The sequence below is a fragment of the Apis cerana genome, linkage group LG6 (assembly GCF_029169275.1).
Source record: "Apis cerana isolate GH-2021 linkage group LG6, AcerK_1.0, whole genome shotgun sequence".
NCBI classification, from domain to species: domain Eukaryota; kingdom Metazoa; phylum Arthropoda; class Insecta; order Hymenoptera; family Apidae; genus Apis; species Apis cerana.
The window spans coordinates 556,704-582,531 of NC_083857.1; the positions used below are offsets into that span (position 1 = coordinate 556,704).

General features: G+C 19.6%; 2 protein-coding genes across 3 annotated transcripts in view; one reads left to right on the forward strand and one right to left on the reverse strand.

Annotated features, from left to right (window-relative positions):
- The window catches only part of LOC107995581 (uncharacterized), a 345,727-nt gene extending 342,178 nt beyond the window's left edge, over positions 1-3,549 (reverse strand). For both annotated transcript variants that reach the window (XM_062075876.1, XM_062075878.1), the window contains exon 1: positions 2,850-3,549. The gene's annotated coding sequence lies outside the window, so the exon portion shown is untranslated. The remainder of the gene's footprint in view (positions 1-2,849) is intronic.
- A 16,305-nt stretch (positions 3,550-19,854) lies between these two features.
- On the forward strand, positions 19,855-22,667 carry LOC107993452 (lipase member H-like). The gene is made up of 5 exons (XM_028664660.2): positions 19,855-20,031; positions 20,107-20,164; positions 20,790-20,938; positions 21,029-21,271; positions 22,278-22,667. The coding sequence occupies exons 1-5, from the start codon at positions 19,962-19,964 to the stop codon at positions 22,493-22,495; spliced, it is 738 nt and encodes a 245-aa protein (XP_028520461.1). The 5' UTR covers positions 19,855-19,961; the 3' UTR covers positions 22,496-22,667.
- The last annotated feature ends 3,161 nt before the right edge of the window (positions 22,668-25,828 follow it).

Here is a 25,828-nt window from a genome sequence, read left to right on the forward strand (position 1 = left end):
TATTTAATAAAATTCTTTTACAAATTTTACAAACTTTAAATACAACTTAACAATTTCTTTAAATTTTTCATTGGAAAACGATTTTAAATAAGTGCTGTGAACACTAAAGAATTGAAAAATAATATATAATAATATATATATACATATATATATATATATATTTCAATGCTAATTTTTATATAATTTGAAAATTATAAAATAACAGTAAATTGTGAATTAAATATCATATAATAATTAAATAATTATCTTTCTTTTATATATATATTTGTAATTTTATGACAATATGAAAATAAATAATTTTATGTAATTAAAAAATTAGCTTATTACTCATAATATTACATCTAAGAAAAAAATTCAATGAAATATAAATATAAATATATAACTAGAATATAAGTATAATATAAGTATATAAGTATAAATAAAATATAATAAAATAAAATAAAATATAAATATAAATATAAATAAATAAAATAAAATAATATCATAAATGTGGAATAATAATACATATGTATTATATCAGGATAAATAATAAATGCAATCTTTTTATGTTCTTTTTTAGAAACATATCTATTTCATGTAATACATAAATGTTTTTAAAACTACAAATTAAAACAGATGAAAAGAAAATAATAATATGATTGAAAAAAATAATTTCATATCATTCTTATATACAAATAACTATTTTCCTACAATTTTCTTCTTTAGTAAATTCTATACTATATAACTTGAATTCATTATCCGTAATATAGCATTACTATCAGTCCAAAGATTGCATAAAAATTATCGTCTCGTTCAGAATAAACCTTATCATAAAGTATTCACTGTACTAATACGTTGGCCAGTATATCAACAAGAAAAATTGTATTTGCTATTAGGAATGGCATATGGCAAAGAGCAACATGTTGAATGAAAAAAAAGATTAAGAACGTTAATCTGTATCTTGTATCCAGAAAAGCTATATGCGGTATAAACATACATTAAATGCTTTTAATCCGATAAGAAATTAACTGATAAATCGCCATTTTCCATTGGAGAATGCACCCACAAATCCATTACATCACATGCGATCACTGCACGAACATTCACAAGCGGCAAAAAGAGAGAGTCAGTCTTTAATGTCAGATGTTACTTCGTCATTTCACAGTATAGAGTTCGCGGATATTAACATTTGTCTGGTAAACAGAATCGCTCACATATGAAAAATTATCGATATTATGTATATATATATATATATATTTTAAAATAGTGATACAACGAAATAAAAGATAAACAGAAATTCTATTCATAAAAATATCTTGAAAAGAAAAAATAATATTTAAAACTTGGTTTACGAAAAAAATGAATTTGAAAATTTATCAAATATAGAATTTATAAAAAGAGAAGTAAAAAATATAAAGTAAAATTTTGTTGTTTAAGTATTTGTTCTTAAAAAAATCGAAATTGAAGAGATAATTAAGTACTACTAATAATAGTAGTAATAATTTAAGTACTTGTGTATTCAACGAATTTTTAAATTTAATTTTTTCGAAGATTAAATTTTTTGAAGACTGAAATGAAAATATTTTATTTTATTTTTTATTTATTTTTCTCATATAATAAATTCATTCGTATAATTTAATCACGAATTAATTCTTCTTACATTTGATAAAAAATCTCTTTTTTTATTTACTTTTACATGTAGAATAATCATTTGCATATTTTACATTTATGTCATCAATTCATATCACACATTTTATATGTATATATGAAATTTTAATTTGAATATATCCGTAGAATGAAGCTGCCTTCTCTTGTTTGCCATGCATTTCCTTTTAATCGATGTATTGAATGTTCTCGCACCACAAGAAAGAGGCTTTGGCTAACTTTCCCTTTCAATTTTAAATAAATGATTACAATATGAGAGAATTCTTTAGAATTAATAATTGATATAAAGTAAATTATTCTTTATTAATCTATATATGTATAAAATATAATCTATATATCTATAAAATCTATAAATGAATTTATCAATGTGATTTGTTTTACTTAATCGAAATATAAAATACTTTTTAAAATATAAGTACTTTATATTTTGAATAAAAATTTAGTGTCATTAAATAATTAATTAATAAATTTAAATTTCATTTAAATGGGTTTGAAAATCGTTTACTAAATTTTTCTAATTTTTCAAATAAAATAGTATTTAAGTTATATTAACAAAGATTTAGATATTATTTCATAAAATAAGATATTATGATAATGACAATTGAATGTTTGATATCAGTATTCATAATTAATTTCCATTTATTTTATTTATGAAATATATTTATTTTATGAAATACAAAAAAATACGTGCAGAATTTTTTAAATTCAAAATTTTTTAAATATATCAAATAACAAAATACTGAAACATATTTTTATCGAGACTTCTTATGCTTAATGAGGACAAAGATAGAATTTCATATTGAAAATTAGAACCTAATACCAAGGTTAGTTTTTAATATCGACTTTCACTTTCGATTGTAAATGAATTATTACGTAATAAGAAAACAGTAGTCATAAGAATAAAAATGTAATAATATTTGTTTGTATCGATTTTCGCTCATGCTTTGAATCAAATATAATTTATATAAAATAGTAAATATTAACGTAATTAAAATTTTCGTTACGAAGTTTTAATCATTAAAAGTTTATAAACAAGCAATAAATATTAAAAATCTCATGCAAAGTTTTTAAGTTGTCGTTAACTTTCGCTTTCGAATAATCATTCGATAAAATGAAGAGAAAGTAAAATTCTTTATAAATCATTGATAGAAACTTAAAAATAAAATATATAACATAAATGAAAATAAAAAAAATTTTGAGCCTACCTTATTTTATAGATGTATTTTTGATCAACAGTTAAATGCTGATGATCTTTCCACTTTTATTTTTCACTATAAGCCACAAATAACTTCCGTTGTTATTTCCTGTTTACTTGTATCAAATACTATTTCAAAAATACACTGTCTACGTCCACGTGGTTGCTTTGGTTTCGATCCTTTTTCAAAATATCCGCTCTGATTGTTCAAATAATCTCCAAATGATAAACGGTTAACATGTGTGAAAGATGTTTGTATGATTAAGAATCAACAAGTTCAGAACACCACATTGATATCGAGCACACGTCACGCGAAACGCCTCCACATGAAACATCGATCTCATAAACAGTTCAATCTCGCAAAGATTTCGAAACACCACAGGTGATCCTTCCTACGAAAGAAGGTTCATTGGAGAGGATTGAACGAAAGAAGTGGGGAGAAGTGAAAGAAGAATGAGAGAGAGAGAAAGAGAGAGAGAGAAAGAAATAGCAAGAAATAGATTTCGATGGGGGTTAGTCGGCAAATATGTCCTTGATAAGCTTAATTTCCACAGGAAAAGAGATCCTCTTCAATATGAATTTCGTGAAATCGTCCCCGGAATCGTCGTTTTGACGATGTCCAAAGTAACAGGGTCGTTGCCGCGAATCTTTCTAGAATAATGATCGTCAGAGGGAGATCTCGCGATGGTTCGAGCCTATGGTCTCGGGAGAACTGACAGTGGCCTCCGCTCACCGGAGTAAGGTACACCCTACTACCTTACCACTACAACTGCTAGTTACTGGTGCTACCACTACTAGTCAGAATCATGGTACAACTACTACTACTAATGCTACCACTATCGACTTGAATCACTCTCTCCCTTCTGTTCTCTGTGTTCGTCTCGTCGTCCGGTCGTTCTACGATGCCAATCTGATGGCTTTCTTTTCTCCTCGTCTAACCTCGCGTTCTCCTTTGCACTCTTCTAAATCCCCTGCCAATCCAGCTTCATTTTCTTTGCCATGGTGGTTCTCGTTATATCAAAATACTATGAGACTCGGCAAATGTCCTTACCATATGTGAAATGCGCACCCACATAAACTCTCTGGCCTCGTTGCACTCATGTTTATGATTCTGCTACGGATTTCTAGTTGTATGAACCAAAGTGCGCGCGCGCGCGCGCACGCGTACCACTTCTCGATCAACTCAGGGATGCCATGTGAATCACGACATATCAATATTATGTTGCGTCTGATGCAACGTTTTTTGATGCCAAAAAATCTGGTAATGGGCGTCACTATGTCGCACTACAAGCAATTTCGAGATCTGTTCTGCCCAATTATGGAGATAAATAATATTTATAGAAGAATCTATTCGTGCCAAATCTTACTTTATAGTTTAACGATTTCGTTTCATTAATATAATATTTTATGTAATTACTGTTCTTTTTATTTATTATAAGTTTTTCATGAATTTTTTAGCAAAATATTATATTTTACTAAATAAAATTTAATATCGAGATAATAATAAAATATTAACACTTATCTAAAAAACTAAAATATCTAAAAATCCAAAAAAAACTCATTTTACTTGTTTAGTTTCTATAATTAGATTATGTTTGCTTTTAGATTTAATCTTAAAAATTTAATCTTAAAAATTAAATAAGATTTAATTTATCATAATTTTTTATAATTATGATAAATTTTTATAAATATATTTTTATTTTTTATAATCATATTAATTAGATTTTTAACAATGAAGATTTTTTCTTTTTGATATATAATGTTTTTTCTTCTATTATTTGATTCATAATACTTTAAAGATTATTTTAATTTAAATTTTATTCAATAGATAAATCAAATTTTTGTTAAAAAACTTATAGTTTCCTATATTATGAAGACATGAAATAAAGTTATATATAAATATACATTTTGAAATTTAACTTTTAAATATATATCAAAATAATGAAATAAAAAAAACAATATATAATACAATTAGAAATTTAAATTTTTTACTTTTTCTAATTAAAATTTTGCTAAGATTTAATTTTCAAAAAAATAAGATATCATTATATCGATTTAATCTGTTTACAAACAGACATAATAAAAATTTCTATATAGTTAAAAAAAAGAAAATTATTTAATTTTTTTAATTAAAAAAATGAATATACAACAAATATGAAATAGAAAGCAAATTCGATTGGAAGCAAAAAGCAAAAATAAAAGGTATTATAACACTTCTAGTAGTCGAAAGAATATGAGGGTGTGACAGCAAGCAATAATCGCGCGGTATCTTGAGCGCCTATTATTCCTACGTTTTTCCGAAGTAACCGGTTAAGACGTTTAACGGAGCATTGTACTTTCTTATCCTCATAGCGAATTGTGTATTAAAAAATAATTTCATTCTCTAACAATCTATACGAGAAAACTAATGAGAGATTATGTTTCCATTATTTCACAAAAACTAACAAATGATTCAACATTCCATGAAATTCTCATAATTACAATTATTAAGATGATTTCTTGAAAAACAATTTTATAATTATTATTATTAAAAAATTTATTTAATAATTATAATATTATTAAATAAATTAAATATTATTAAATAATTATTTAATAAATTTTTTCCAACGTACCTTTTTAAGATATACAGTTATATAATTATTAGTGTTTAAGACGAGTTTAGCTTACACGAGACAAATGTTTGTGATTTGATAATTTTCATATAGTTCTTATTTTAATTATATAGGTTTCATTTTTAGAGTATTTTTGAAGAAAGATCTCCAAGCCGCAAATTCAAAAAATTTTGAAAACTTTAAGAACATATATATATATATAGTTCATATATTTTTTTTGTTTCTTCTATAAAGAATATAAAAGAAAAGAAATAAAGAAAAAATTTTTAGATAGAAGTTTTTTTTAATAAGAATTATCATTTGATAAAAAATTTATTAATTGTTTATGCAATTAGAAAAAATTATAAACAAAATTTCTAATTTTTTTAATTTATTCTTTCACGTGAAATATTAATTAATAATTTTAATAAAATAGACATTTGATTATTGAAAATTTATTAATAATATTTTCTTTGCAATCTATTATATAGATTATAAAGATTATAAATGATAATAATAATGATAATAATATTAATAACAACAATAATAATAATAATAATGATAATAATAATGATAATGAAGAAACGCCAATTAATGCAAAAGAAATAAAATTACATGATATAATAAAAGATATGATTATTCCTCGTAAAATAATATTTCATTTTCGATGGAAATTAATGTTACATTAAAGTTTTTCATTTTTCGTTTAAAATATATTTTGTAGAATTTGTAGATGATATATATCCATCATAAGAAGAATTTTTAGAACAAAAAGAGAATATGTGTCAGAAAAATGATCTATGATTTTAGATTATAAAATGTTCAAAAAATATAAGCATATAGCTATTTTAAAGAGTGGTAAAAAAAAATGATTTTCTTTATAATTTGTTAGATATAAATTTCAAAAAGTTTGATCTTTACAATAATTATAAATAAAATATATATTTTATATAATTATAATTAAAAAGATTTTTATTTATTTGTTTTATATCTTAGTTGAGTTGAATAGAGAGTTGAATAGAGAAGAAATGTGAACAAATTTTCTAATATATTTATATATTAATGATTACTATTGAGACTCATTATTTATGATTTACATTTTCGAAGATGAATGATAGAAGCAAATGAAGAGATAAGTTTGGAAAATTTTAAAACATATAATTAGATTTTTAAAAAAATTTATAGAATGACCAGAAAAGTACAATAAACAAATTTATTTCATATGCATTTAAATAAAATGACTTCAAATTTTCTTAATAACATAAAACTTCATATTAAAAATTTATTAAAAAAAGAATTACATTCAACAATGAAAGTGAATTTAATTATTGATTATGAATTTAATTTACAAAAATCTAGAATTGCTATTTTTTGATTCTATAAGAAACAAAAGTATTATTCAAGTAATATTACAATTTATATCTATTATTACATATAATTATACTATATTTTCTATAATATCAAGTTCTGCAAAACTTCTTTCCGCAATAATTTTTTATTTCAGCTATAAAATGTTTATACATATAATGTCATCTACATCTGGAAAATTAACTAAAAATCTGTTTAATAATATAATTAAGAAACATCTTTCAAATATGGAATCTTGGAACATTTTATTATTAATCTCATGAAGTGTTCCATACATATTACAAAATAATACATATAATCAATATGTAAAAATATTCATAATCATAAAGAACAAAAATAATATAGTGATTTAATATATATGATATCTATGGAAAAATTTTAAGAAAACTTGTAAGAAAATTTTTTAATCTTATAATTTTATACAATTATAATATTGATTTACATATAGGAAATAATATCATTACTTTTTTATTTATAATCAACTTTCATCATCAAAATATTACAAAAATATTTGCTTATGTATAGTATAAATATGAATATTAGTAGTCCCATAGATGCCATAGATATTCTAGAATTGATTAATTTTGTACATAGAATGCTTAGTAAGATGATTTTCTAATAACTAATTCAAAGGATCACTGCAGATTAAAAAAATAAAAACGAATCAAATTCATTGAACAATAGTTTATAACAGTATATAGAAAATATTACTAGTGGCGTGATAGATTTTAATTGTGCTAACTTTGTAAAGCGGGTGTTTTTTCTATATTAAATGTTTTTTAAATCGTATTTAGATGATTTAGATGATATGAAAATCTATTAATTTCAATTACGTTCAAATAATTATGTTCAATTAGAAGAAAACTATTACGACTGTAAAACCTCCGGTTTTCTTTACATTTTTCAAACTTGCAAAAAGTTAAGAATGATACCCAAAGGAATGAAATCACTTCTCTTTAATGCATTTAGAGGCACGATATATTTTGAAGAGGAAGTGTATGGAGTCATTGGTGCACGACTTGGCAACGGATTTCCTGTCAGATCAAGTCTAGAATTATCGAAAATAATTATCACAACATACGATTCTTTGGACAATAGCCTTATAGTGATATATAGTTAATCTATAAATTAAGAAATTTTCAAATATTTGAAAATAAAATTCTAAGAGCCCTATCTAGCAGCTACATCGTATCCATCGCTAAACCTAAAAGTAGATAAATCAAATAATTTTGAAAATCCAGATTTTGTTTTTTTACAATAAGATTTTATCTGTCTCATTATGTAATAAACACGATATACAATATGAATGTCATAATAATTTTTTATATTTTAAACATTTTTTTTAAAGAATTTCATTGTGAAGAGAAATCCGTATATTATATACATATATTCGTATATTTTTAAAATTATTATTTAATTATAATCGAATTGTTTATACTTTTATCTGATCTCACTAATTTCATAAAAAAATTCGATAATTATGTTAAAAATAAAAATACATTAAATTATAAAAATAATTAAATACATTTTCTAATAAAAATACATTATATATCAATATCAAACATCTTTCTTCGTTTCTTTTATTTCCATCTTTTTCGATATATAATATAACTTATTTAATCATTATAAATAATAGGAAAAAATTGCTCATTATACAATATATATACAATATCATATAATGAGAATCCAGAAATTCTTCCAGATTGCAATATAACAAAAGATATTACAAATATGAAATTATATTTCTATAAAAAAAATTTTAATTTTTTTATATTGTTTCATAATTATTAAAACTATCGATTAGATTTTATGTGAAAAGATAAATTAAAAAAATAATAAATAAATTTTATATTTATAAATTTTTATTTATAATTTTTTTTAATTACATAAACAATAAATTTTTTATTTTAATTTTAATTTTAATTTATTTATCGATAATCCTGCTTAAAAAATTTTATTTAAAATTTTTTCATCTAAAAATTTTTTCATTTAGAATTCACATATCACACATCATTTATAATACAATTATAATATTATAATATAAAATAGAAAAATAATCGAATTTTCAATTTTCAATTTTCTCCTCTAAGTTTAGAAGGAAAAAATTACATAATTACGTATCTACATATATATGCACTATATATTCTCAAATTTTCAAAATTTTTTGAATTCGCGAGTGAAGATTTTCTTTTGTTAGATTTGTTATTTTTATTACGATTTTTACAAATCTCCGCTTATATCTTTTTAAAATATGATGCATTTTATCATGTTTAGAGTTATATGTGTAAGAATAGTATTCAATATTTGTACAGTGATTTTTAAATCACGATTGATGGTTATATATCATAAATGGATATTACGGTATTTCTCGAAGAAAAAATTTAAATATTCTGAATTTAAAAAATAATACTAACAATATTAAATATTTTAAATATAATATACTTAAGATTATAGATTAATAGATTATGTTCGAAATGTAAAAAAACATGTATTTCAATCTAATATAATACATGCAATCTAATACTACAAACTATTATTATATTCGGTTATTTATGGCTAAATTTAATATGAGCAATAATATTTGATTTCATATTAATCTATAATAATATATAAGTAACAAAATATATAAAATAGATATTTTCATAAAATTATTATTTAATTTATATTTTATATGTTGATTTATTATGATTTTTATTTAATTGTTGAATATTATGTAATAAATTAATAAATTAATAATTCCAAGAATTAGATCGAAATTAAAAAAATGCTTTTTTGAAAATGAAATTTATAAAAATATTTAAAAAATATCATGAATTAAAAACAATTAATTTTTAATTGAAAAAAATATGATTTTGAAAATTCCAAACTTTAATTCAAATCTTAAAATTATTGAAAATTTTGTTAAAATTGAACACCAACTGAATTAACCATAAAATCTATCCTAATAATATAATAATCACTGTGGAAAGAAATCAAGTAAATAGATAAATATTTCTTAATAGAGTGTCTAGAATGAGTAACTCTAATCTCTGATAGTAAACATAGATTTAAATGAACTTTAAATGAACTTAACGTGCACTTGCTATTTTGTTTTCTGAGCAATACATATATCGAAAATTAGAAATGGACACATTAGGAAATAGTGGTGTTAGAAAGCATGCCGAAGAATGATAGAATCGTACTTTCTGCCCGTTCAGAAGAAGATAGATTTCTGCCCCTGCAGAATCGACATATCGTAAATATTTGCGAATTTCCTCTCTCCGTTCACTTTCTTTTTCTACAAACATTATATAAAAGGAAAAAAAAATATTGGATTAGCTTAACGTCACATATTAGAAAACTATGCTGCTTCTTCGTTTATTCATTACTAAAGATACACATCCTTTTATAATACACAAGGATCAGAAATCCACGATCAAAAGATGATAATAAGTTGATACACAATAGCATTCGAATAGAAACAAAAGAAAAAATATAACATATAATATGGGTTTTATTACTATATCAAGATGAACATAATATAGTTTTGTATATTAAAAATTTCTAACTATATGATATGAATTAAAATATATTCTAATGGAAATAAATAAATACGAATATAAAAATAAAAAATATGAAAATAAATCAAAATAAATTGAATAGTTTCTTTTCTATTTATTTCCTTCCTAGTTTGATATAAAAATATTTTTTTTTAATTGAATATGAATTTATTAAAATTAAAAAATTATTTTTTACTTTTTTTAAAAGAAAATGAATAAATATTTAGATTATTAAAGACAATTATTAAAGTTAAGTATTTATAAAAAGATTTCATAAATTTTTAATTTTTCATTCAATATTATTTATTCTATAATAATTTTCATTATAATTATCTTTTTGTGTATATAAATTTCTTGATTTATATTTCTAAATATTTTGATTAGTATAATCAAAATTAGTATAATCACATATATAAATCCGAAAAGAATTATTGAATTGTTTTAAAAGATATCATACAATTAGGATCATTAAGATTTTATATAAAAATATAATATATTTATAATATATTTTTTATAAAAATATATAGTTTGATATATATATATATTTTTTTTATTAGTATTAGAATATTCATTTTTTCTTCTAATTTTCTAATATTAATATATATATTTTCTCCTTTTATGCTTAAGTATGCTTTTTGCAAAATTTATTTAAATTATTACAAATTATGGTTTACAATTATATGTTAAAAATAAATTGACAACTTTTTTTTTAATTGTAAAATTGAATTTTTAAATAGCATTAAAAAAATAATTTCGCATTTTATATTTATTTTATATTTATCAATTCATTTCAGAAACATGAAATAAAAGAAATTCCAGATAAAACTCTAATACTAATATATTTTGTAAAATGCATGAAGTTTTATAAATGATAAAATACCGTTGACATATTAAATAAGTATTGATATGATAAGTGATGATATATGATGATATTTTTAACATTTCAATTAATAAGTTCAATTTCAATATGGAAAATGAAATCATAAAAGTTTAAAATTTAAAAAAAATGTAGAAATTTATATAATAAAAAAGAACTATTGAAATATAATTATTTCAATAGTTCTTTTTTATTATAATATTATTATGAATTTATTTTCATTATTATAAAAATTATAGTTTTAATTATTAATCTTTACCTTTAAATCTTTATTATCAACTATATTATATTTTATATTGAATACAGTCTATATAAACTTTAAAAGTCATATAGAACAATATATTATTAATACTCTAATATCACTAATATTAAAACATACTCAACATGTTCAAATTTTTTGTGTATTTGTGTTCATTTTCCAATATTCGTCAAAAAATAATGCCAATCATTATTATAATTCAACAATCATCCATTGGAATTAATGATTGATAGAGAAAATATTGTGATAATCATGGAAACTCTATAAAAAACTATCTAAAGATAATATTCTGATGGACAAAGAGTTATCACAGCTCGCAACTATACAGCTTTTGAAGTTAGCTTTAGAAGACGCTATCACCGCGCCAGCTTAGCTTAGTTTCTATAGCATTGATGAATAACACATGGATAATGTGATGGATATGTGATGATTCATAGTATATTCAAATGTTGAAAAAAAATTATTAAAAATTTTGTTTGCTACGAATAGTAAAAGCTACGATCATATTTAAAGTTACTAACATATTCTAAAAAGCTTAATCTTTCGACAAAAAAAGATCATGATTATAATGAGAAGTAGATTATTTTATAATATTTATATATTTATATATTTATATATTATATTTTAAATATTTTTATTATTATATTTATATTATTATATTATTATTTTTTTATTATTTTATAATATTATTATTTTTATTTTATATTATTATTTTAAATATTTTTGATAAATATTTTTGAATCTTTGAATTAGAATGTTGAAGATTTAATTGAAATGTTAATTATTAGATAATTGTTGATTATAATATTAAATATTTGATTAAAATTTAAAATTGAATTAGAATATTGATTCATTATTAAATAATATTGCTAGCAAAAATATTGAATATTATAAATATTTGTATTTATGTATTTATATTGCGCATAATAATTATATAAACTGAAGAAAAAATAGAGTATTAGTTAATATCTTTTTAACATTCTATAATTATAATATAATATTCATAAATTTTATTTAAATACATTATAATTATAATAAATTATTAATAAATTATTTTACTTTATTTAAATTCTTTGATAATGGAAAATTTTTATATTATAAATATATACTATATATTACTATTATACTATAATATATATGAATTCTTGAAATTATATGAAATTATATTCTTAAAATTATATATTTATTCCAAAATGAAATAAATAAATATAAATATAAATAATCCTAATTATATCAAATGTATTTACAAAATTTCAATGTAAGCAAAAAGTTCATATTCCGAAAAAATAAAATTTTTCGGTCATACATCTACATCATATACGATCTATTTGTTAGTCTCATTAAAAGCAAAATATAATATCAAAATTTGTAATTCATCTTGATAATATTTTATATATATATATAATAAAAAAAATTTTCGTAGCCTTGAAGCTATTCGTAGCGGTAGGTCTTGTAGCATTGTAAATAAATAATTCTCAGCATCTGGTCTCATCGCATCTGCGTACATGTCGTACAAGAGATTAATAAATCGTTCCCTTCTCTTTTCCTTCGCCTCGCCGACACGTGCTACCCGCGCAAAAATCTATATAAGCCCATTTGCCGTAGGACCGCGTAAATCACCGTCATTGTCTTGTTGCTTTATTGCTTTACTGCCTTACGGATCTCTCTGTTGACCGATTGGACTCCCTTCTTCACATTTCCAGTCTTATTCTTCTGCTACTATCGTTGCCTATATTCTTCTATGTTTATTTACATACTGAGAAACTATTATTTACATACTGATGATTCTATACATATTCACTTTATATTAAAGTTTATGATGTTAAAATTCTTTTAGTAATTAAAAATAATGGTTATCTTCCATTTCAATGATTTTTAAATATGTTTTTAAAATCAACAACTTTCTCTTATATTAATTATCGCTCGACCATAGTTTTATAGATATTTGTAAAAAAAGATTGCTAGTAACATTTCTTATTAAATTTTTTAAAAATTCATGTATATATGTATATATTTGTCACAATTTGTGTGACTAATGTTTATCTATTATTTAAAATATACAATATATGATACAATATATATATGAATCAATTAAAAAATAAATTCTTATTTATTTAATGAATAGTTTGAAATAAGGACTATATTTCCAAAAAGCATATACTTCTGATTGATATAAAATTTAGAATTGAGAAAAGTAAACGTAAAAAATTTTAATTTCAAATATTTATTAGTTTCCGAAATATAAAAAAACTATTAATATAATACATTTTATTTTATTTATATGTATATTATAGACATATTGAATACAGTTTACACAGATTTTAGTAATACAATTGTTTTCTTAATCATTGTACTGTTTAGTTTAGTTGGTGAATTTAATAGTTTAAAAAAACCGATGACACAATACAGTACTAATATTAGTTTTAATATATATATATGTCATACATAAAATTATTATAGCATTTGTAATATATATCGTACATATATACAAAAAAAACGAATATGATATTCCTTATTAATTTTAATAATCTTAAAATATGTTATCAGAGATATGATTCTGAGTAACTTTTATCTATTTTATATATTACGATTGTTTGGTCTTAATTTTCAATATTCGCAAAAAACTATCCATACTTTTACAATGAATTATATATATAATAATATATATTTAATATATATAATATATACATAATTATTTATAAAAGGAAATTTCATTTTAGCAAATTTTAAATATCTTATAGAGAAAAGGATTTTTAAACATTTTATCCAAAGAATAAAATATATAGGATTGCGATTCAAATTATGATTATTATAATTAAAAAACTTATACTTCATTTATTTAAATATAAATATTTAAAAATGAAATTATATATGCAACATTATCACTGTTAAGAGGAAATAGTTTATTTAAATTATCTAATCTCATTTTGTTTTTGTCATAACTTTTGAACAATAAACTGAATAAAATATTTTGAATAAAATGTAAAAATCTTTACAAAATCTAACAAAACTAAAATTGAGGTTTCCTTTTATGCTATAGGCAAAATTTATTGTAGATTTTTGCAAATATTTTCAAAAAGATCAAGTGATGCATAAGAAAAAATATTGAACTTAAACAACACATTTCAAAATTATCGAAATCAATTGAATGTAAATATTAATTATCAACATAATTTCGATCGTTTTCGCTTCATGAACTGTTTTAATTTTATTTTTGCATTTTGCGAATTCAAGGAATCCATGAAATGCCCAAACTCGCTATGAATAAGTATTTTTACTGCAGCAAACATTATAAAAATGTCATATAGAAAAGAAAATTTATAGTTTTCATTTGGACTATATTTTTTTAATCATCGTACTAACTATTATGTTAATCATCATATTTATGAGGAAAATAAAACTATTTTATTTGGAATACTCTATAGATAAAGATATTATGTTTTCGGCTAAATATTAGATGGCTATGGTTAGGCGATTATAGTTATAGATAGAATTCAATATATTGTATCAATATTTATTATTAATATCAAAACTAACAAATAAACCCAAAATAATATAAAAACTAATAAACTCAAAATTAAAATTTTAGATTCACTTTTTTTTTCTCCAATCCTTCCAAATATCATATTGATCAGAAAATTTTGCTTTTCGAAAAAATATTTAAAATATTTTAATTTTAATTCATAACAGATTTATTTCGTAGAAGCATAGATAGATATTAATTGTAGATAGATAGATATTAATTGTAAATTATAATGATATAAACAATCATTTAATAAACAAATAATCATACATAAATATTCTATATAGCAATCATATATAAATATTCATATATAAATATTTTTTTTGTGTATATTTCAAAAACTGTAGCCGCTCGATAATTAAAATGTATAGGAAAATGTCATTCGAAATTTTTACATTATTGATTTTTATAACATTTAAAATTATTGATTATTTTTTATAATATATTTAAAAATCATTAAAGGTAAAGACCACTTTCTAAATAATTAACATTTTTATTTTTAAATATAATTAATTCTGAATTGAAAAAATAAATAATAATCTATTTTCTTTAATATTTTTCGAATTGCAATTCTCTCTTGTAATTTGAATTAAATTAAATAACAAAATTATCTTAATAGTTTTACAAAATGTATAATTAAAATAAAATAAAAAATTAAAATAAAAAAATGTGATTGCGTTTGAATTAAATTAAATAACAAAATTATCTTAATAATTTTATAAAATGTATAATTAAAATAAAATAAAAAATTAAAATAAAGAAATGTGATTGCGTTTGAATTAAATTAAATAACAAAATTATCTTAATAGTTTTGTAAAATATATAATTAAAATAAAATAAAAAATTAAAATAAAAAAATGTTAAAAGTTATTAATTAAATTTTTAATTAATTAATTAAAAATGACAGCAACTCTGTAAAAAATTTGTGATCTTATTATAAGTTATGATAGATCAAAAATCAATATAAAAAAACAAAGTAAAATATTTTTTTATCCAATTACATTTCTTAAATAAAAGAAAAATATTTTTCTAATATTTAATTTTTCAATTTCATCTCTTTACTAATATACCATCGTGTCTCGATATTATCTTACAATTGTATATATCGTCCTTGGTGATTCTTTCATCGCTGCTAGCTATCACCATGGTGGCGTACTAGTCGGGAATCTTTGATCATCCGACAAGCATTACTTGGATGAATATAAGTCAACCCTCCACAAGAATGAATAATGTATTGCCCGTAGCCGCGAATTACTGACGATAATTCGCAGGAAGGTGAGAAATCTTCGTAGCATTATAACATACGTAGTAGCCTAATTTTATTGCGGTACCGACTCCTAGCTATCGCTTTGTGAGGATTATATCAAATGCCAAAGGCGATGATCGGATGCAATGAAAATTACATCAGATAGAAGATTTTTTATCAGGAAAAAGATTAAAAATTATTCATTGATTCCCAAAAATTAAAAATAAAAAAAAATAGAAAGTATTCATTATTTTAGATGGATATTGAATTATGAATGTTTTATATGAATTTTAAATTTTATTTTTTTTTCTTTTTTAACTATATATTTCATTTTGAAAATTATTGAATTCATTAATAACTATTTCATTAGATTACATATTTCATAACATTTAAATTGATTTACATTCATATTAAATTCTCTCAACAAATTAATAATTTAGAAAAAATATATTTTAAATATAATAAAATATATTTTTAATGCAATAAAATATAATAAAATATATATTTTACATTACTTCAGGTTTTTATAATGACATAATATAAAGAAACAATTACAAACATAGTTTTTAATAATAATAATCGAAAATTCTTTCACTAAAGTTTTATCAAATATAAGAAAGTATCAACTATATATCCTAAAAAAACATTATCAAAAATAATCCATATTGAAAATTATCCATACATTTTACATAATTTAAAGACTCTTTTAAAATTATTTGTCGAATATATTTTTTATTTCATTCAATTATGAAATATTCAAAGAAAAAAAGACGTTTAATGATGATGAAATTCTGAAAGGCAAAAGAAATTTATCCATTCCCAGCTGATGCACATATTTAATACATTTTAATTCATTTTATATAGACATATACTTTATATTTTTTTTATCAATTTTCTTTTAATTTTACAAATCCATATATACAATCTATATGATATGTAATATATAATAATTCATTAGTATTATACTTTTATATATTATATATATTATATATTATATAATTATAGTATAATTATATAATAATAGTAATAGAATATATACTATATACTATAATAGTATATATACTATAATAGTATAGTATAATTCATTAATATTATACTTTTATATATACTTAGTGAAATATTATATCATAAATTAGAAATAATCCATATTAATAGTTTTAAGTAACAATAATAGTTTAAATAATAGTTGAAATTAATGGTTTAAAATAACAAATAAATAAACTTTATAAATTATTTATTATCTAATTATCTTATTTCATACAAAAATTTAAAATTTCAAAAGAAAATTTATAATTTATAATTTATAATCGATTCATTAATATTATTAATTGATAAATTTTAAATAAAAATTTCAGAAATTTTAAATGATAATTCAATAAAATATCTTATAGATGTATATGTATATATATCGTATATGTATGTATATGTATATATATATATATGTATATATATATATATCTATATATATGTATATATATATATATCTATATATATGTATATATAGATGTATACGCATATATATAGAAATAGAGCCAACATAATATCATAACATCGAGATATAGATGTTTAAACCCATGAGAGCATAAGTTGGTAGGAAAAAGATATGCAAGTATTTGCGCTTAAACTATACTCGTTACCGGATGTTATTAATGGCCAATGTTTTGCGCTGACCTAAGCGCACATATTCACGCGTTACTCTAAGTTATAAACGCCTACGGGAAAGAATCGTCTCGTCCCGCGGGATATCATTTGACCTAGAAGATTCAATTAATGAACATTGCATTTGCCATTATAGCGAGTTCACTGCAGTGTAAATGACTGCTATGCTAATCTGCCAGAAGTGAAACTTTGTTATATTTTGAAATTCAAAAGGATATTTGATATTCGAAATTAAGAAAACAATATAAATGAAGGAAATATTTTGCTCTGTAATAAGTAAGGGAAAAGATCTATATATATGATCTATATATAATCAATATATATAATATTTTGTATTTGCATTATTCGACCTCCTATAATCTTCTAAGTTTCTTTCCTATTTCTTTTATTTTTATATTATTTTTTATTTCTTTATTTTTTAAAAAATAATAATATTTAAAAAGTAAGAATAATAAATATTTAAAAAGTAAATATATTTTTTGATTTTTAAAAAATTTTTAATAAATAATTTCATAAATAATTATATATATAAATTTAAGAATTTATTGAAAAATAGAGAAGTATTGAAAAAAAAATTGTAAATTTTTAATCTATTTTTTCTTTCAATTAAATCATTAAAATATTGTATAATTATGCCATTTTTTAATCTATTTAAAGATATTATGTGCTAAATTCTTTGAGTCATTTTTAATATATATATTTAATATATCATGATTTTTCAAATTTAAGTATATAATTTAAAAAAAAAAATAATTGTTAATATTCATGATTTTTTATTTCTATATATTGTTAGGAGCACATTAAAAGTTTTTTTTGTTGAAACAAACTTGAGAATAAATAAAAAATAAAACATAAAAATTGAAGCAGATTTATTCCAGACAATTTCGCAATCATATCATTTTAAATCTAATAATGTTCATACAATGTAATGTAACATAATGATAATTTGAAGTAAGATTATATAAATTTCAAATATTATACATTTTCATTATAGAATAAGAATTATTCATTATATACAATAAGAATTATTGTTTACATAAGCATAATATATCATCATTATATATTATACAAACAAAATATATTATCCAATTCGATCGTGTTGGAAAAATAAATAATAAAATATTTTTTATATTTCTCTTCGTGTTTTCATTATTCCTTTTTTTATAATTATTATTATTCATAAATGTCATATATGTCATGTATATATGTATAGTCATAAAAATTTGATTGCTAATATAATTTTAATTTTTATACTGTACGTTTGAAATAAATAAAGAGCAAATAACAATATATATAATATAATAATAATAAATATAATAATAATATATATAAAAATTAATGCAAATAATATATATAATAAAAATAAATTTTTTATAAAAATTTATTATTTGATTTAATTATTTTTATCCAATAAACTATTTAATATATTAATTATTTAATATATTACTATATTAACTATTTAATATATTATAAAAATTAATTTCATATATTCAATAAATATATTAAATATTTTTAATAATCGACGCTGTTTTTTTTTCTAGAGACAAATTTATTATTTTTTTATAGCATTTATTCTTGTTTTTATTAATTTTCGATTCTATCTCTACATATTATTTTTAAAAACAACTCATTATTCTAATTTGATAATTTAAATATAAATTTAATAATTTAATAGTTTAAATTTAATAGTATATAATAATATCTATATAAATAATATAATTAATAGCAAGTTGAAAATATGTTAAATATCTGTTATTATCAAATATATTAAATAAGTGATATTATTCATTTTCTCATATATAATATAATTATATATCGTTAAAGTGTTTAAATATTATATTTTTTTATTCCCTCCTTATTGCGTGACAACTACTTGGAGAAGGTATTTTATATATATATAGCACAGATCTTCATATCTCTTTCATAACAAGCAGAAATATTACGAATAAGACATATTGAAGATACATTCTTTTAGAATCACAATATATATATATATATATATATATATATAGATAGATAGTATACGTGTGTGTTATAATCATTTTTTAATAAAATTAATAATGTCAAAGATATACATTTATCTCTATTTAATTTTTTTCTTAATTCATAAAAACGTAATTAATGCAATGTGTATGTACGAATTAATTTTTTCTTTACATATTTTGTAATCTATTTTTTGTAATAACACTTGCTTGTGATGTGTAGGTTATGAAGAAAATAATCCTACGTTCGTTACGAAGATTTATCTGAAAGTTTATAAAGGGTATATAAAATCTAATATTTTGATTAATGAATGTTATTTCTAATGTTTCCTGTTTTGAAATATAAAATAATAATTACATAAATGTTTTTTTAACTATTTTGAATGTTAAAGTTAAATTTAACATCTTTATATTTATTCTTTTTTTTTTATTCAAAATGTACATAAATTTATTTGATTTAATTAAATAGATTAGCTTATTATAATTTATTTAATATTATCGAGACCCATAATTTTAATTCTCTTTAACTCTTTTATGTCATTATTCAATATTTTTGATAGATTTATTTTTAATTTTTGATTTCAATTTTTAATAATTTTTTAAATCTAAAAAAAATTTATAATAAATATATTAAATAATAGCGATTTATTTAAAAATTTTTTGAATGAAAGATAAATTCTAACTTTTCTTTCTTTATATCAAAAAAATATCTTGGTAGCATTAAATTAATTTAGAAATAATTATCGATTATATTAATAATTAATATATTAATAATAATATAATATATTAATATATATATAATATTAATTTATATAATATTACATTTAATATAATAATATATATATATTTATTATAATAAATTGCTTATATACAACTTATATATAAAAATATTTTTCACAATTACAGAAGCAGCTTAAATCCTATATTTTTTCCATACACGCTCACAAATCTGGAAAATATTAGCGATATCATTTTGATTGATCAAGACAGTATTCTCTATATACACGGATTCTTGGAGAATTCAGAAATGGAAAACGTGCAAATACCAATTAAATGTATTACTTTCGCAATATAAAATCAGATAAATTACGAGATTTTTTAAATTAAATTTTTAAATTTTTAAATTAAATGTTTCATATTTACAGTTTATTTAGACAAGGGAGACGTGAACGTAATATTACTTGATTGGGGAAACATAGCATTTAATATTAATTACTTTCGCGTGTCAAATATGATTCCTATGATAGGAAAACTCGTTGCTAAATCCTTGACAGAACTTCACAAAATAATTAATTTGAATAAATTACATGTGATTGGACATTCTTTGGGTGCTCATATAGCTGCTCATATTGGACGATCTATGAAAATTATTCTTAATCGAATAACAGGTGAGTAATTATGATTTTTTATAAAATATGAAATAAGGATAAAATTATGTACTAATTTATATATCTATCTAATTTGAAAATTTATGTTGATTTTTATTTATGAGTAATAAATAATTTTTCAAAGATTATTAACTTTTATATAATGTATATAAATATTAAATATAAAATATATATAAATATTAATACTATCCGATTGTTTCAGATTGTTTCCCTATATAAATATAATATTTAAATATCTAAATTTGAGTTTTCTATAATTCATCAAATATAAAGCTATATATTATATATTCTTATACATATGTTTGAATTCATACTAAACAAAATATAAATATATAAATTTATTAAAATACTAGAACTTTTATTGAGCGAATTCAATACTTGAATTTAAAATATCCAAATATTCTATATATATTCGGATTTCAATTGAATGAATATTCTAGTACTCATATTGATCGAAAAGTTTGATATCAATAGATTTGAACAATACTAAATAAATATATAAAATTTTTCTTATATTATATATATATATTTTAATTTCTAATTCATTGATAATATTTCAAATTTGGTATATAAATCGATAGTAAATATGTCAAATGTTAATTCAATTGAATTTACAAATTATAATCGGATAAAAGATTTAAAACTTAAAGATAAAAATTATAGATTTTATCTTAAGAAAAAAAGTATTTAAATATATATTCTAGGTTATATAGATTATATCGATATAATATATATATATATTAATTTAATTTTTTAATATATATATATATATATATATATATATATATATATATATATATATATATATATATTAAAAATACGATATAGAGTAAGATTTTTAATTGAAATATATTGATCGAAAAATTTTTTAAAAATTACTTTTCAAAAATTTATTTCTTAAAAAATTACTTCTTAAAACAATACAATAACAAAATATATTACTTTTATATATTCAGTTATTCAATATTATTAAATTGAATTAAAAAAATAAAATCTTCTAATATAGGATTAGATCCAGCATTTCCACTCTTTTATCCTTCTGAATGTCACTTGAGGTCAAGCGATGCCAAAGCTGTCGTTATCCTTCATACTGATGGTGGATTTTATGGAACGCCTTTCAATACGGGAACTGTTGATTTTTATGCAAACAAGGGGATTAGTCCTCAACCGGGTTGTCCTCCAACCATCGGAAGAGGTAGATTATTTGTCGTTAAGTCATTCTAGTGGTTCATTGTCATAATATAGAAAATTTTAAAAACGACCAAATACGACACTGATAATTGTCTGATAATTATCATTATAATTTATAAAAGATGTATTTACGTTGTTTGCTTATAATAATCATTGTCATCTATTACAAGTGGCCAAGAAGATAAATCATTTAATGCAAGTAAAATATCTTTTTTATGTATATAGATATTTATTTTTCCTCTATATGATAAAGGTAAGTAATTACATGAAATATTTTTATAAAATTATTTTTATAAAATTAAAATAGTTATGCATGTAGTATTAAATATCTTTAAAACATCTTTGAATTGTAAAAAATAAAAATATTACTTTATTTTTATTTATAAAATTATAAACAATTTAAATTTACATTAGATAAAATGAAGTTGCCTTGCTATAAAGTAAAGCGATCTTGCTGTATTTCCATCTTGCTTCAACAGAAAATTTAAATTGTTTAGAATTTAATAAATAAGTTTCAATTGATTTTTTTAAATATTAATTTTTTTGTTTGATCTTTAAAATCAATATTTAAAATCAAATATTTAAAATCTTTAAAATCATTCAAAGATTTTAAATATTTTTTATAATGAGATAGAAAAATATATATTTATACACATAAATATATATTATACATAAAAGAACATTGATGATTTTGAAATATTTGAAAAAAATAAATTATTGATATTATTTTAATTATATATAAAATATTTTTATGTAATCACGATTAAAAGAAATATAATATTAAATTAAATAGTTTTATTTAAGAAAATTTCCTAATTTTTCATTCTTCTTTATATAATATAATATATAAAATATCTTATATTATATCATCATACATTTTCTTCATTATATTTTAATGTTTATCTTAGATATAAGAAAAGTCTTCTAATTCATAAAGTCAAAAAATTATAAAATTTTGGGAATACGTAGAACATAACGAAATTCTTTTTGTCATCTAAAATGATTTTAAAAAATTAAAATTAATTGTAAAATTTGATTATTCTTATTTTAGTTGTAAATTACATTCTATATATAAGAGATAAAATGTTAGTAATAAAGATTATAATCTTTTAAAATAAAAATTATTTGAAAATAATGAAAGTCAAATTGTAAATTTAATAAAAACAAAAAATAGTTGTTCTTTATCAAAAAATTTGATTTTTATTAAAAAATGCATAAAAATAAAGATTTTTATTAAAAAAAATTGTAAATAATATAACTGCATGACTTGATTCAATATCAAAACAGAATCAATATATAACTTTTTATTAAAGTTTTCATTTAAAATTTTTTTTCAGTGAAAAAAATTTTCAGTAAATTCTTGAGATATTTCATTATTTAAAATTGGATAAATATTCTTATCAAAAAATACGAATGAATTTATTATATAACTTAATACTTTCTGCAACAAATATGTAATAAAAAAATATAAATAAATATATTTGTACAAAGAACATCTTATTAATACTCATCTTGATTTTTTAAAACATAATGTATCATCCAAAAAAAATTTTATTAATGTTAAACAAAACATAATAATATTGATACATATGAGATTTGTTGATATAAATAAAACTTTGTGATTTTTCACGTTTGATTGATTGATATTATTCAGCTAGCATATATACTTACTATGTAACTAAAGACATAGATTGGATAATTAATCTATTATTATCATACAGATTACATTTTGTATAAATTATTTTATTTTTTTTAGTATGTTTTATTTACATATGTATTTATATATGTATTTACATTTTCTAATAAATGTTACAAAAATATTCCTTCTTATGAATAATATTCTTATAAAGTTAAGAAATTTTTTTTATAATTTTTATAATCTATAGTCAAAAAATCAAAAAAATAGAAATTCAAAGATCAATTTTTACCTTTTTAGAATAAATATGAACAGAAATATGAAAATGTTACATAATATGTAACATTTTCATGTGATGTATTTTATTTGTTTTTTTATTTAAAATTTTATAATTTTTGAATTTATGAGTAAGACTTTTCTTATTAATTTATCAATGAAAATTTTATGCTTTAAATAAAATTTTTTCAGTTGATAGACTAAAGTTAACAAATTGAATTGATAAGTTATTTATTTATTTTAGAATGTTTATTTTTTAATTTGTTGATATATATAATCCATATATAATGTATTAATATATTCATGAAACACTTTTGGAGAAATTCTAAAGTTTAAAATAGATATAAATATTAATATATATATATAATAAAATATAATAAATAATAGAAATAATAAAATAATAATAGAGAAAGTTTATTATGTAATTAAAATTTACATTAGATAAAGTGAAATATAAAATATTTTATCTGAAATTATTTTGATTTTTATCATTAATATTATTCAACAAGAAATATATGGAAGTTAAATAATTTCGAAAATACATATTCTAATATTTTTTAATTTTTTTATGAACGGATATTATAAAAATTAATTTTAATTTCTTTTTCTTTCAATTTTTTGAAATGGAATTATATTTTTTGATATATTGTTCGATATAACTTAACATTCTCTATAAAAAAATATTAACCCAATATACTTCAAAATTATTAATTTAAGATATATTTTAATTTGTGAATTTATTGTAGACATTAAAAAAGAAATATTGCTTTTTATATTCTTTACGTAATAAATTTTATAAAATTTAAATTTCATAATTTTTAGAAAATAATATTAAATTAATATTTCTTCATAAAAAACATTATGCTATATAAAATAATGCAAAAAATATATAATGCATTGAAAAAATAAATGATTTTATACACCTTATATTGTGACTTTATACATCTACTTATCAAAAGAAACATACAAAATAAATAACATAAAAATATGCACTTTTTAAAATCATTCAAATTTCATCCGAATATTTCTTGCTGCGGATAATAATGATAAAAATCAAAATAACAATTTCAAGTTTAATATATAAAAATATATAGAAAATATAGAAATTTATATGTAAAAAATATAATTTTTATATATTTATATATATATATATAATATAGAAAATATAAAAATAAAAAATATATAGAAATTTTTTATATCTTTATTATATTCTGTTCTTGGCTTATCTAACACTTTTAAATTGTTATAACTTAATAAATAAATAAATCTTAATGGACATTTTATATATTACTTGTGTTTGTTTTGATTTCTAGAAAATTCTTCAAAGATGTTTTATAAATATATTAATATTCTATATAGATATTTTTTTGCAGAAAAATATAACATTCTTTGCTATGCTTTTGAATAAATTCAGCTTGTGATATTTTGAGGCATAAAGATCAGATCGTATTTTG